The following is a 16,492-nucleotide window of genomic DNA, read 5'->3' as shown; positions in this document are numbered from 1 at the left end:
TTTTGCTTTTTCATTATATTGTTCATTTGTTGGTCTAAAAAATTGTTGATTAGTTCTACTTGTGTGTCCTGGATTTTCTACTCCTGATGTAGTACTTTCTTCTGCTGGATTACATTCTGCTTTTAATTATAATAAATTATTATATTCTTTTGATCTTATAATGTGTTCTACTCCTATTTCTAAGATTAAAATTTTCATTTCCTCATTTGAAATTTTATGTAGTCCTAAATCATATGTCTTATATTTTTCCAAATATTGTTCTTCATCTAAATTATCAATATCTTCTATTAGTTTATATACAATATGATCAAAATTTTGTTCAACTAAATTAATATCTAAATTATCAAAAGTCATACGTATGCTCTCATTTTCGATTTCACTCTTATCCTCTTCTATTTTTTCTAGTTGCTTATAATTACTAAACCTAATTGTTGCTTGACCTGTACTAATTTTATGTATTTGTACTTTATCTGGTTGTCTATTTTGTGCTACTTGTAAATTAGACAATGTCCACTGAGTTCCTTCTAAAAAGCTATTATCTACGGGTTTTGCTTCTATCATATTTACATTTTTACGGCCAAATGTTTGGACTAAATTTTGAAACTCTAAATTAAACTTATGATTATATCTATCAGACACTTTACCTATATACATTAAGCTAATACACAAATTTTTATACTCTCCTTTCATATTATAATTTTTTGTTCTTATGCTCACTTTAATATATTTACTAAATTCATTCATCGTCATAACATAATTTGGAATACAACCTATGACTGCTAAGTTTGAACTTAAGTCTACTTCAGCTGTTACTATTGCTGCTTGTTGGTGATTATCCCATCTATCATCATATATGTATACTACAGCTTTTGTACCTACTTGTGCTCTGGTTAATCATGCTATTCCAATTAATATTGTTCCTATATGAATCTGACTAAAATGTGATTTTCTCAAATGAGTAACTGCTTCTTTACTAATCAGATGAAGTGTGACTTCTTTATCAATACAGTTAACTTCATGTTGACTGATGATGCTTACAATTCTACTTCTGTTTTCAAATAAACCTAATTTATACAAGTTATACTTATTTTTCTGTGTTCTCTCAAAACCTCTTCGAATAAATTCTTGTGCTTCTTCTTCATTTGGATAAATATCTTCCGCTCTAACTATTTCTTTTCCTTTTTTCCTAAAGAGTTCCATTTTCGATTATCAAAAGGATTTAGCTTAGATCTTCTATTATTATTTGCACTCAAAGTTAAATTTTCTAATTTATCTAGCAAGGATGGTGGAAGTGATGAAGATGCATTATGTAAAACTTGGTTTGTTTTTGCTATTTGTTCCTTGATCTAATTTTTCAGCCAAACTTAAAACTAATTGAATGATCAAATTATTTTGCCTAATGGGAATATTACTATTGGATACTTGTGTTGAAAAATTTGTTAAACCTACTAGTTCTTTATCTAACTTACTAATTTCTTTCAAAGCTTGAATATATTTTCTGCTAGTTCTAGAATCTGTCATTAAACTAATAATTTATCTATTTTATTATGCAACTTATCTACTTGTTCACTTAACTCTTTTTATACTAATTGAATTTTTTTAACTTCTAATTTTAGCTGCTCAACTATTTCTAATGATCTAAGTTCTTCTTGCTATAAGATCAACAAACTCTTTTACCTCTCTTTTGCTCGGTAACCTTTGAATATTTTTATTATTATCTTCTAACTGAGATGTAATATAATCTAAATTTTGTCTAATTATTTTTATGGAATTTTTCTGAAAATGCTCTAACAACTGGTTTAACAAAAGATTATGCCTATTATTTTCTAATTTTATATTTTCTGCTTGACTAATAATAAGATCTACAATACTATTGGCTTGTGGGTTTTCTTCACTATGCAAAATATGATTGTGCTTTCTCAATGGAAAATAACAAACTAAACTATTTTGGTCTAGAGTTATTTTTCTTTTTTGAGGTTCACTAATTTCTAAATTCAGATAATCTATCATAAACTACAGTCTACATTTCTCTAGAGTTACGGTTAACTGGTTTCTTAAAAACTCTCTTTCTTCTCTCAAGGTCTCTAAAACTTGATTTGTTTTTCATTTTGCTTCTAAAACTTTATGCTGCATTTCTATGTTATTATATTTACGAATAAATAAAGGATGTTCAAGACAGCCAAGATAAAACTTTTGCTTCTTCAAAGTACTGATAATTCTTTTGGATATATATGCTAATCTTCTCTTTATGCTAGTTATAGTTGGATGTCTGGGACAATAAATACCTGGTAATTATGGTTGACAAGGTCTACAGGGACAATAATATCTGTTGTTCATACGTAATAAACAAATATGATATCAGTTGTATCAATGACTTCTATCCTCAAGGTACTTTACTATTATAATTATACTATTAAAATGCTAAACTAGGCTCTGATACCAAATGCGCAACACATGCTTGGTTAAACTGTCGGGTGACTATTATAACAACTAGACATAAAACCTTGCACATGGAACTCGACATGTTTTAGCATGACGGCCACTCACAGTACAAGCATAAGGCCTTAACGGCTGAACTCAGAGGTACGAAGAATTCAGAGGTACTCTGGTTAATATCCAGTTATTTGTGTGGTAAACATTCAACTATAATAGAGTGCTCGAACAAAGTATGATCGTCAGCTTAGCAGGTTAATAATATAACCACAATAGTGTTTCCCTGTTTTGGACTAGAAGTCTAATTAAACAAACACAGTACAGAAGGAAAAAAAAACTTACTTAAGACTTGGAGATTGCTTGAATATGTACACTTGAACTTTTATTGATATATGGAATGTTTACAAGAAAAATAATTACAAAGAAGTGTTTACAAGGATGCTATGAAGGCTACGAATGCTTGAGTGTATGAATGGTGTTTTTCAGATGTTGAGAGAAGTGAGATTTACAATGAATGAAACTCTACTTATATAGACTGAATCAAAATACAATGGTAATGGTATGGACATCTCCTTGGTACTTGTAATTTGTCACTTTGCCTCTATTGTTGCTGAAATTGTTAGCACTGTTTCTGAAATGTGATCATGTGATCTTGCTTGTCTCCTTTTGCATGTGAATTTGCTGCATGATTTGTCTCATAGAGCCTTTATTTTGGTCATCCATGTGATATTTCAGAAATGTTTGCATTGTTTGCATGTGATTTCTCAGAATTGTTTTTCTTCCTTATCCTCTTTCCCATGCCCAATTTGGGTATTATAAAAAGATTTTGTCCTTATAATTAAAGTGAAACTTTTGAAGGTGTTTTGGTTAGTTTTCCATTAAACTAAACCTCTTTCTTTTTACTGAACTGGTAAAATACATAAAATTTTTGTTTAATACAAGGTGCATTGGATTTTTCTTCGTGAGGATTTAAAATTATTCACGCACACACGTACATAAATAACAAAAATTATTATAATATAGTATAGCCACTTTCTTTTCGCTGAACTACTTGACAAAACGTAAAATCATAATGTCCAGTTCAATGAGCTAGAGTTCGAACCCGGATCCTCTTCGGATCCCTATAAATCTGAGCCTAAGGATCCAACAATTTGGATTGTTGAAATTTGATCCAACGGTTACAGATATTTTTAAAAGTTATAATAATTGTAGCCGTTTAATCAAATTTTAACGATCCGAATCGTTGAATCCTTGAACTCAAATTATTGGGATTTGGAGAGGATCCGGGTTCCTAGAGTTCAACGGAAATCAAAACTCTGTGTGTAGAAATGACAGTTGTAGAAACCCCGTTGGTTCGTAAAGGGTTGATATAAACCAAACCCAGTCTACGGTTGAGTGTCATTGCATATGTAATGTATATTATGCTTTAGAATATTTCAAAGTCAATGATAGCAAATAACAACACATCTATAAGATCCATCCGTATCTTACACATGATAGCAATTGACCAAGTCTTTCTTTCTATTGATTATTACTTTAGATGGAGAGAGGCATTTGTCTACTCATTTGCCTAATTGTTGGATCAAATTCTTTGTTCACAAAGTCAATCAAAATGAGTTTACCTACTCATTAATTTGTCTACGCTATTTGTGATATTTAGGATGGACAAAATACCAATGAGTTTGGGTAACCGCTGTTATCTGTCTATTTAAAGTTCACGATTACGGTTATGGGTAACTGTTTAGACGAACAAACAGTTATGGGTATAACCGTTTATCCGTGAAATTTAAATTAGCGGTTATGGTTATTGCCCGCGGTTATAACGGGTATCTATTTATCCATTTAATTTAATATATGTAAAATTAAAAAAAAAATTTAAACCCTAAATTTTCAATCTCTTCGGACTCAGAGTCTTAAACATCTCGTCCCCCGCTCATCTCTCCCTCCTCGCTGCCCTTTCTCTCTCATCTCCATCGCTTATCTATCTCTCCTCTTCAGACTCAGAATTGAGAGAATTCACTCTAGTGGGTTTCTACAGAGGTTGTGAGGCAATGAAAGTTTAGTTTTTTTATAGGGTAAAAGACTGTTTACTACCCTCATATTTTGTGGTTTTCAACATTTAATACATCAAGTTTTTTTCGTCTCATATTCATACCTAAAGTGTAAATTTTGGAACAGTCTCATACATCCGTTAGTCAAACTGTTAAGTCTCCTGTTAACTGTGATGTGGCACCCATGTGGACACTAACTGGGCGCCACGTGTCATCCACGTTTTTTTCTTTTTTCTTTTCTTCTTTCTTCTTCTTCCTTCTTCTTCCTTCTTCTGCAACCTTTTTTTTTCTTCCTCATTCTCCTTCTTCCTTCCTCCTTCTTCCTTCCCCTTCTTCTCATTCTTCCTTCCCCTTCTTCTCATTCTTCCTTCTTCTTCCTCTGAATCTGGGGAATTTTTTTTTTCTTTCTTCCTCCTTCTTCATTCCCCTTCTTCTTCTTCCTCCGAATCTGAGGAAGATGAAGGTTTTTTTTTTTTTTTTTTTTTTTTTTTTTTTGTCCTTCTTCTTCCTCATTCTTCCTTCCCCTTCTTCCTTTGAATCTGGGGAAGATGAAGGGTTTTTTTTTCTTACTCCTTCCTTCCTCCTTCTTCTCCTTCTTCTTCTTCTCCTTCTTCCTTCCCCTTTGTCTCCTTCTTCCTTCTTCCTTCTTCTTCATCTTCCTCAAAAAAAAAAAAAAACCTTCATCTTCCCAAAATTTTGAGGAAGAAGAAGGAAGAAGGAGAAGAAGGGGAAGGAAGAAGGAGGAAGAAAAAAAAAGGTTGCAATCGGAGGATGAAGAAGAAGGAGGAAGAAGGAAGAAGAAAGAAGAAAAAAAAAAAAAACTTCCCCAGATTCGGAGGAAGAAGAAGGAAGAAGGAGAAGAAGGGGAAGGAAGAAGCAGGAAGGAAGAAGGAGAAGGAAGAAGCAGGAAGGAAGAAGGAAGAAGAAGGAAGAAAAAAAAAACGTGGATGACACGTGGCGCCCAGTCATTGTCCACATGGGCGCCACGTCACAATTAACGGCAGATTTAACAGTTTGACTAACGGATGTATAAGACTGTCCCAAAATTTACACTTTAAGTATGAATCTGAGACGAAAAAAACTTGATGTACTAAATGTTGAAAACCACAAAACATGAGGGTAGTAAACAATCTTTTACCCTTTTTTATATTTGTTTGTCCATTGACTTGATCGGAACAATTGGATTGTATAAGTTAGGGCTTAGTGATTCAAACTGGAGTAACATCTTTGTTCGTTTGATTTGTTAGTTTACTGTTATTCATCTGAGGATCATATACTTAATGTCTAATCTCGTCTATGTTCTACAATGCAAAATTAGTAAGCAGGTGATGCGATGAAAGTTAAGCATTCAAATTAAACCCTCTTGTTGTCAAATTGTAGTATAAATGCAAGTAGGGATCGTTCTAAACCGGGGATTAGGAGGGCTTGCTAAAACCTCTAAACTTACTCAAAAACATAAAAACAAAGTTAAAAACGTTTGAATAGACTCAAGGGACTCAAAATAGATTCTAAAGACGCAAAACAACTTAAATACACTCAAAATTGCCTAAAAACACTTACTGGGCAGATTTGACTCTAACACAACTTTGGATGAATTTAGTGTTTTGGTTTGAATCAAAACACTCAAAAACACTAATGAAATAGAAATTTAACACTTTGAAGCAACAAAGTAAAAGGGGGATTTTGGTTCTGATGAATTCAAAACAAACAAACAACTTATAAAATTAGACAGATTGTAAAGCGAATTTAAGAAATGGATGGATTAGCTAGAGGTCCGTTCTTCACACATGACACACTTGTACATGAATTGATTTCCAATTGATTTTCAATAAACTATGATGCTCAACACCCCAGATTATCCGTGATGCACAAATTAACCCTCAGATTTTCCTTTACTCATTGAATTGGATGAATGCATGCGACAACCCAAATCATTCTCTAAAAGTCCCCTATATGAATGCATAATAGAGATACAATTAGAGATCATTACATTTAGTGAAAATCATAAGTGTTGACGAGGCAATTGTAACTATGAATGCATGATACATTTGCCAAGAATTCAATTAACACGATTCTGACAAGCAACCTTCACTACTCATGAATATAAACTTGTAACGATTAGGTGAAACTCATTTATATTCTAGCATCTAATTCATGCATGAAAACTAAGTATGCATCCTTAATAAACATAAAAGAATCAGTTATGAAGAAAATAGATAATTGAATTGCAATCACAACTTATCAAGTCACAATTGGAAGAAATCAATTCATATCTCAAGCATGTTCATGGCTTTAAACTTCCCCTTAACTAAATAGGGGTTTAGCCACTCATAATTGCAACAAAATTAGAAAATAACAAAGTAGACATTGAAAGCAAGAACAAAATACACCTAAAACGCTCTAAAGTTCCAAGCTTGAAATGCCAAGGACCTTTGTTTTCACCACCTTGTTGCAGCGCACGTGTCTAGGATTTGTATGGATATATGGATGGAATGGATCTCACGGCTAAGAGATGAAAGTGTATGGATTGGTGAGATGTAGTATGGCTAGATGAATGGATGGAGGTCACGGCAAGGAAAGGGATGAAAGTGTTTGTGAATGTAGCTTCTTGGATGGATGGATGGAATGGATCTCACGGCTTGGAAAATGGAAATGTATGGAGATGTGTTTGAATGTATGGATGAAATGGAATGGAGCTCACGGCAAGGGACTTGTGTTTGTGAATGAAGCTCTTTTGATGGATCAAGATTGTCCTTAGGAAGGGGAATGGTGGATGTATTTATAGGCTAAAGAGATGACCACTTCAATTCCTTGCATGTGCAGTTTGTATGGGTGTGTGATGTCCATGTTTCCCTTTACATTTGCACACACATGACCTCCATCATTTCAGCCACAAAACAAACACAGGACTTTCAAAGCACACTTGAATTTCTGCCTGTAAAAACTCCCTTCTTGCACTTCTACGATCTTGACTTGTCCGACCTCTTCTTTTTTTAACACCTCTTAAAATGTCTGGCCCCTCCGACTGTCATTTTGACTTGAACTTTGGTGAAGAGGCAGTTCCGCCTTCTTCGGGCAACATATGGCGCCCATCCTCCATATCCCCTACTGGTCCCCTTACCGTTGCGGATTCGGTGATGAAGAATGATATGACAGCTGCGGTGATGGCCAGGAACCTTGTCACTCCCAAAGATAACAGACTACTTGCCAAACGGTCTGATGAGTTGGCTGTTAAGGATTCTCTGGCTCTCAGTGTGCAGTGCGCAGGTTCCGTGTCTAATATGGCCCAACGCCTATTTGCCCGAACTCGTCAAGTTGAATCATTGGCGGCTGAAGTGATGAGTCTCAAGCAGGAGATTAGAGGGCTTAAGCATGAGAATAAATAGTTGCACATGCTCGCACATAACTATGCTACAAACATGAAGAAGAAGATTGACCAGATGCAGGAATCTGATGGTTAGATTTTACTTGATCATCGGAGGTTTGTGGATTTGTTCCAACAGCATTTGCCTTCGTCTTCTAGGGCTGTACCGCGTAATGAAGCTCCAAATGATCAACCTCCGATGCTTCCTCCTTCTGGGGCTCCGCCGACTATTGAGACTTCTCCTAAGCAGCCTTTATGAAGGCTCCCTCTTGTAGTTTTTTTTTGCTTAATGTTCCTTTTTTTTTCATGAAAATGAATGTAAAAATACCTTGCATATCTATCAGTGTTTAAAAAAATAAACCCACACAAAAAACAATTAAACAAGCAACAAATAAAAATGACAATCATGGCAAAATAAAACTGCAGAAAAGGGAATGTTTTTAGAAACGCAAAACTGATTGTGGAGCAATTCAAAAATCTTCCTTATTTGAATACATGGGTTGCCTCCCAAGAAGCGCTTGCTTTAACGTCTTCCAGCCGGACGAAACTTCCTTCTAAACTTGGATAGGGCCCATAGCATGGAATTGATCTTTGAATGGACGGTGATACTTGACGTGATCCGGCAATGGTTTAAATTCTAGTGTAGGTGCTTGAATCATCAAAATCAGCAAGTTAGTATATACTAAAATCGAAGTTGGAGAAGATGGCTTACTTGCTTGCTCCAACACAAACTCAATTACGAACACCAGATCTTTGAAGGTTGCAGAGATATGGGACTTGGCCAGATTTGGTGTTTTAAGAGTTATGACTTGTCCTGTGTCATAAAATCCAACTTCTTTGGGAATTTTCGTCTCAAGTGTATCTTCTTTGATGAATTCTAGACATTCCCCATTCGCTTATTGCTCTTGATTCTTTGGAAAGGTTTCGAAGATGCCTTTCTCACCTTTTTCTTCCTTGGATTGCATGATCCTACAAGGAATAAGGACATTTGGTGAAACGGGGTCAGGACAAATTGAATTTAGGCTTACCTTGGTTGTAGTGGATGGCATAGATGGCATATGGGGCTGCGGCAAGGGTGGTTCTTCCCTTGCCGTGGCCTTGTTATTCTCCTCTTCTTCGAGCAGTAACTGTTCATCCATGTTTTGGCTTGGTTTGGATGTCTTCGGTTCACCTCCAACCTCCATAGCACTTCCCAAAGTGATAGCATCATGGATTTCAAAATCTTTCTTCAAATTTTCAATAGTTGAGTTGGAGAGTTCACTTTGCTCTTGAATTTGTGCCATGAACTCCATAATCTGCCCAATTTGCTTCTCCAATTCTCCCGTCTTCTTGGCTTGATTTTACATCTCTTTGTTTCCATTTTCTACTTCCTGGTTCAAAGAGGTGAGTAACTTATTAAACATATCATTATCTAAAGACGTACCTGAATTGAATTAGGCAGATTGTTGTGGTGGCTGCATAGGTCTTGAATAGAATTCCTCTTTTTGCTGCCAATACCCATCTTGTTGGAATTGTTGAGGTTCTCCCCACATGTAATCTGAATAATCTCTCCAATCCGAATTGTAAGCGTTGGAAAACATGTTGTCCCCTGATTGGCTATGGCCTTGATAACCCCAAGCAACTTCATTCGCAGCGAATTGAGAACATTGATGAGTTGGATATCCTTGCCCATAGGACACACCATCTGTAGGGACATTTTGCATTGTTGTCCTTTCGGCATATTGTGACAATTGAGAAGTAAGTTTTGCCAATTGAGCTTGAATGGTAGCAAAATCCATATCTTACTTCTCTAGTACTTGAAATCAAGGAAACAAAACTAAATCAAATATCATAAGTAAAACTAAAAGACACAAATAGAAACAAAGTCAGTAACTAAAACAAAAAGCATGAAAAATAAACAACGGGGGATTAGCAAAGTTGCTAATCCCCTGCAACGGTGCCAAAATTTGATGCGATGAAAGTTAAACACTCAAATTAAACCCTCTTGTTGTCAAATTGTAGTATAAATGCAAGTAGGGATCGTTCTAAACCGGGGATTATGAGGGCTTGCTAAAACCTCTAAACTTACTCAAAAACATAAAAACAAAGTTAAAAACGTTTGAATAGACTCAAGGGACTCAAAACAGATTCTAAAGACGTAAAACAACTTAAATACACTCAAAATTGCCTAAAAACACTTACTGGGCAGATTTGACTCTAACACAACTTTGGATGAATTTAGTGTTTTGGTTTGAATCAAAGCACTCGAAAACACTAACGAAATAGAAATTTAACACTTTGAAGCAACAAAGTAAAAGGGGGATTTTGGTTCTAACGAATTCGAAACAAACAAATAACTTATAAAATTAGACAGATTGTAAAGCGAATTTAAGAAATGGATGGATTAGCTAGAGGTCCGTTCTTCACACATGACACACTTGTACATGAATTGATTTCCAATTGATTTTCAATAAACTATGATGCTCAACACCCCAGATTAACCGTGATGCACAAATTAACCCTCAGATTTTCCTTTACTCATTGAATTGGATGAATGCATGCGACAACCCAAATCATTATCTAAAAGTCCCCTATATGAATGCATAATAAAGATACAATTAGATATCATTACGTTTAGTGAAAATCATAAGTGTTGACGAGGCAATCGTAACTATGAATGCATGATACGTTTGCCAAGAATTCAATTAACGCGATCGTGACAAGCAACCTTCACTACTCATGAATATAAACTTGTAATGATTAGGTGAAACTCATTTATATTCTAGCATCTAATTCATGCATGAAAACTAAGTATGCATCCTTAATAAACATACAAGAATCAGTTATGAAGAAAATAGATAATTGAATTGCAATCACAACTTATCAAGTCACAATTGGAAGAAATGATTTCATATCTCAAGCATGTTCATGGCTTCAAACTTCCCCCTAACTAAATAGGGGTTTAGCCACTCATAATTGCAACAAAATTAGAAAATAACAAAGTAGACATTGAAAGCAAGAACGAAATACACCTAAAACGCTCCAAAGTTCCAAGCTTGAAACGCCAAGGACCTTTGTTTTCACCACCTTGTTGCAGCGCAAGTGTCTAGGATGTGTATGGATATATGGATGGAATGGATCTCACGGCTAAGAGATGAAAGTGTATGGATTGGTGAGATGTAGTATGGCTAGATGAATGGATGGAGGTCACGGCAAGGAAAGGGATGAAATTGTTTGTGAATGTAGCTTCTTGGATGGATGGATGGAATGGATCTCACGGCATGGAAAATGGAAATGTATGGAGATGTGTTTGAATGTATGGATGAAATGGAATGGAGCTCACGGCAAGGGACTTGTGTTTGTGAATGAAGCTCTTTTGATGGATCAAGATTGTCCTTAGGAAGGGGAATGGTGGATGTATTTATAGGCTAAGGAGAGGACCACTTCAATTCCTTGCATGTGCAGTTTGTATGGGTGTGTGATGTCCATGTTTCCCTTTACATTTGCACACACATGACCTCCATCATTTCAGCCACAAAACAAACACATTTTCTGCCATGTTTCTCCTTTACATTTACACACATATTCTTCATCATTTCAGCCACAAATCACCCATTTTCTGCCCATGTGCCGTGTGTTTCCATGTGATGTGCATTCTTTGCTTTCCCATGTGTGTGTGCTGCCATTTAATCATCATTTCCACATTGTACTAGCTGTTACACTTGCACACACATGTTCTTCATCATTTCAACCACAAAACAAACACATTTTCTGCCCTCCAACCTGTCCATGCAGTGTGCATGTGTGTGTATGTCATCCTTGCATGTGTGTGAGAGCTGTTTGATGTCTCCTCCCTTTGCATGTGCCGTGCCTTCTCTTTCTAGCTGTGCATTTCCACTTGCTCCAAAGCGAAATGAGTGCAATCATAACCCCATTTTCTACTGAGTGTTGATGACAAAGCAAAACACAAAACAAGTGCCTTTACTTTCTCATTTTATTAGCCAAATATTCTTAGCCCTTTTCTGAACCTTTTAGTGTTACAATGCCCATAACTTCTTCTAGAAAAATAATATTAACAATCCGTAAATTGCTCCAGAAAATAGACATCTGTAGTTTTCCAAGAATATAAGGTTCATTCTCTCATTCATCCTGAGCTGTTCGTAACATACTTCCAAAGTCAGCTAATCTGCACAGGCAGTTTTGACGAATTTGTTACTTAATATCTCACTTGTGCTACTTTTCTTTTCTTTGCTTGATAAATCACACAAAACACAAAAACATAGTAAATAGATCAAAAATATAAGAAACTAACTAAGAAAAGACAAGTGAATTTTATGTAAAATATATATAAATATGAGCTTATCAGCAGGGCCTTGTAAGTTCTTATAGGAGTATCAGCGTTTGTTAGAAGCTTTACTTTGTAATCATATGGATTATAATTAAAGACTTGCTTGGGTGTAGTAGAAAAATATTGTTCGTAAACTATTATTTCAATTATTAGAATTGTATGAGGACTTAAATGATTAAAATAGAGAAATGCATGCTAAAATGTACTTATAACAGTGTTTAATTATCAGAAAACGAAAATCATGACAAATTTTTCTTTTGTAATTTTCAAGTTGTAAAAAAAAAAAAAACATGTAGACGGGTGAAAAAATGGGTAAATGGGTAAAAAAAAGGTCCAACGGGTTCAAAAACGAGTAAATGGTTATGGGTATGGTTAATAGTTTATAAACGGTTATGGGTATAAGTATAACCGTTTATGTAATTACCTAATGGGTAAACGGTTATGCCGGTATGAACATAAAAGGTTATGGGTAAATAACCGCGATTACCCGCCCGTCATAACCGTTGCCCATCCCTAATGATACCCTATAAAAATGGCCACTATGGTATTACTCACACACGCACGAGAGGCCTCTTTCTATTTGGTACCCGCTAAGCATCTTAAAATACAAATCGTCTGATTATATCTAAGGGCTACTGCACCAAGAAGCTATTTCACGTAAGTGTGTCTGTGTCCCATTCTAGTGGCTAAACCATCATTTGACCCCTTGAACTATTATTCCAGTTGAAATTGATCTCCTGAATTATTTTTTAGTAAATTAACTCTCTAAACTATTTGAAATAAGTCAATTGACCCTTTTGTCGGTAGATTCCACCCACTATTTCGTCAAATTTAAAGGAAAATTAGTCTTTCCTTTATCAATTCTTACTTGTCAACTATAATCAACAACGTAATTATGATATGTGAAAAACAAATAATATGTAATGACAATGTGAGATGGCCCGTTATGTAAATGTTTGGTTTTTTAAGTTTTCTCATTGTGATATATATTTTTGAATTATTTTGTGTCCATATGTCAAAATTTTATTGGTGGTTATAGCTGACAAATAACAATTAATAATGAAATGACTAATTTGCTGTTGAATTTGACGGAATTGATTCTGTAATCTAACAACAAGAGGTTAATTAATTGGTTTTAAATACTTCAAGGGATTAATTTGTAAAAAGAAAAAATAATTTAGGGATCAATTTCAACTAGCACGTAACTCCAGAAATGCCAAATAAGTTGCAGAGAAAGGGATGGGAGGACAGTGAAAGCTAAAGAATCTATCGTTGTCCACTAAACTTTAATCAAGTCTCAGCCTCAGCCATTAAAATCTGATCGGATAAACCTCAGTAATGTTGTATATATTACTACTCATCGACCTCGCCTTAATTCCTAGCATTGTTATTTGTTCAATTTCCATGGATTCTCATAAAGAAAACCAGCAGATTCACTTTGTTTTGTTTCCTTTCATGGCTCAAGGCCACATGATCCCGATGATCGACATTGCTAGACTTTTGGCTCAGCAAGGCATCGTTATCACCATACTCACTACCCCTCGCAACGCAGCCCGTTATCAAACAGTTATTAGTCGCGCCATCGATTCCGGGCTTCTTATCCGGTTAATTCAACTGAAATTCCCATCTGAAGAAGCTGGATTGCCAGAAGGCTGCGAGAACTTTGACAAGCTACCTTCACACGGCTTGGCAGTCACTTTCTTTGCTGCCACTGCCCTGCTTCAACCGCAAGTGGAGGAAGTGTTTGAAGAGATGACCCCCAAGCCAAATTGCATAATCTCTGACATGTGTCTTCCATGGACAATCGACATTGCTAGCAAGTTTCACATTCCAAGGCTATCTTTCGGCGGAACATGTTGCTTGGCTTTCTTGGTTATTCATAATTTGAGGGTATCCAATATACTTGAAAATGTAACTTCTGACTCGAAGTACATTGTTCTGCCTGAGATGCCAGATCGAATTGTGATCACCAAAGCTCAGCTTCCAGCTGGGGCAGTGACACAAAACGTGAAAGATTATAATGATAGGATGGTAGCAGCTGAGATGGCGTCATACGGGATGATCGTGAATAGTTTCGAGGAATTAGAACCAGCATATGTTAAAGCATACAAGAAGGCAAGAAAGGATAAAGTCTGGTGCATTGGCCCAGTTTCGCTGTGCAACAAAGATGACTTGGATAAGGCACAAAGAGGTAACAAGGCTGCAATTGATGCACATCACTGCTCGGATTGGCTTGATTGTCGTGAATCAGGCTCTGTAGTTTATGTTTGTCTCGGAAGTTTGTGTAACCTTGTGTCTGAACAACTGATGGAGCTTGGATTGGGGTTAGAGGCATCGAATAAGCCGTTCTTTTGGGTTGTAAGGGGCTGTAGCCAAACAGAGGAATTGAAGACATGGATTACAGAAAGCGGATTTGAGGAGAGGACCAAAGACAGGAGCCTGTTGATTTGGGGTTGGGCTCCGCAAACACTGATATTGTCACACCCTGCCATTGGAGGGTTCTTAACACACTGTGGATGGAATTCAGCATTGGAAGGGATATGCGCCGGCCTGCCTTTGATCACATGGCCACTTTTCGGAGATCAGTTTCTCAATGAGAAACTTGTTGAACAGATTCTGAAAATTGCAGTGAGAGTTGGGATTGAAAATCCAATGAAGTGGGGAGAGGAGGAGAAGATTGGGGTGTTGGTGAAAAAGGAAAATGTGAAGGTGGCCGTAGAGAAGTTGATGGATGGAGAAGAAAGCGAAGCGAGAAGAGAGAGAGCCAGAGAGTTGGGAGAGATGGCAAGGAGAGCAGTAGAAGAAGGGGGATCTTCTCACCTAAACATTACACTGCTAATCCAAGATATCATGCAACAAGGAAATAATGGCAGTGAGACAAACTAATTAAGAAGAGAGATTTTAGGATTATGTGTACTGTATTAGGATATTAGGGTTATACGCATGATGGAAGCTTAAGATATTAGTATTATACTTCAATACGCATGTTGGGCCCTTTTAAAAAAAAAAAAATTATTATTATTAAGGGGAGAGGCCGGAAGAGTTCAAAACTATTATAATTAAGGAAACGGAGAAGTTACCTAGGAATATGGATATTAGACCACATGTTGCACCATATTAGGATTATGGATTGTTATATGTGCAAGTGTACCGAGTGTTGTGGATTTAGCATGTTGGTTAATGGAATATATCTTAATTTTCTGCACTCAAATGGTATAGTGTATTGATCTGTAATCATGGTCGAAGAAGTTGGAATGCAGTATCAATGGCGGCTAAAGAAGTGGTATCATGTGGGCATAAACTATACTAAAGAGTGAAAACCTACGTACCAACCCAGCCAAACTTAGGACGGCTGGGACTCATGTCGGATTTTCACAGTTTTTAGTTTGTTGCTACCGAATCTAGGGCTCATGATGCACTCAGTTGTAGTTATTTTTTAATATGCATTGTTTTAGACTTCAGGAGTAGGGGAATAAATTGTTGTTTTTAGGATCAGTTTGGTATTGTCTTTTTTTTTTTCCACCAAAAACTATTGACGGTGATGATGACTTGGCAATCAACTAATGACATGGCAATATTAGACATTAAAGACTGATGACTTGGATGATGACTTGGCATTTAGTCTGTTAATATTGTTGTAACTAATTCAGGTTGTTAGTACTGATTGTTAGAGTTAGTTAGCACAAAGAGGCTATATAAGCCAAGTACTGGTGTAAGAATCGATCAATCAAGTGTATCATTTTCCTTCAGAAATACAAGCTTTCTCAATTCATTTTTCCTTTGATTTTCTCTCTGCTTCTTCCTTTATATTTCCCATTCCCTTTCTATTTTCCAGTTCTGTTATGATGGTATCATCGCCGAGGAACGATCTATGGTGTGTCTTCCGCTGTGTCTATCTGCTTGTTTGGTGATTGGTGATTTGTGCTCGGTGTTCTTCAATGGTGCAATTTTCTGGGCGACCTCAGGTTTTCAGTTTCTATTTCAGAAATTATGTCGATGAACTGTTTGTTAAATTGTCTCAGTAAGAATTTTAGTTGAAAATTGATGATATTCAAGGCCGATGCCATGTTTGTTGAATGAGGATGAAAAGTATTAGAAGTTGAAAGATTACAAAGGTCGAAGCCAATCTTTCTTGTATACAAATTGTTTTGGGTTGATCTTCGTAAAGTTTTCTGGATTTTGCTGCATTTTATAAGGCCAAAGCCGAGGTGCAGTATTGATAAGCATTGTTGATTTCTTCTTTTCTGTTGTAGTGTTGAATTCTTGGTTGCTCTTGAATCTTTTTGGGGTGTTTCTTGATTAGTCAATCATGTCTGA

The 16,492-nt window shown here is 36.0% G+C and overlaps 1 protein-coding gene across 1 annotated transcript; it reads left to right on the top strand.

Moving 5' to 3' along the window:
• Positions 1 to 13,476: 13,476 nt before the first annotated feature.
• LOC126591939 (UDP-glycosyltransferase 73C1-like) lies at positions 13,477 to 15,386 on the top strand. Its single transcript, XM_050257655.1, has one exon. The coding sequence runs from the start codon at positions 13,514 to 13,516 to the stop codon at positions 15,059 to 15,061; it is 1,548 nt and encodes a 515-aa protein (XP_050113612.1). The 5' UTR covers positions 13,477 to 13,513; the 3' UTR covers positions 15,062 to 15,386.
• The last annotated feature ends 1,106 nt before the right edge of the window (positions 15,387 to 16,492 follow it).

This window comes from Malus sylvestris, chromosome 12 (assembly GCF_916048215.2).
Source record: "Malus sylvestris chromosome 12, drMalSylv7.2, whole genome shotgun sequence".
Taxonomy (NCBI): domain Eukaryota; kingdom Viridiplantae; phylum Streptophyta; class Magnoliopsida; order Rosales; family Rosaceae; genus Malus; species Malus sylvestris.
This window is presented reverse-complemented; position numbering and strand designations above follow the sequence as displayed.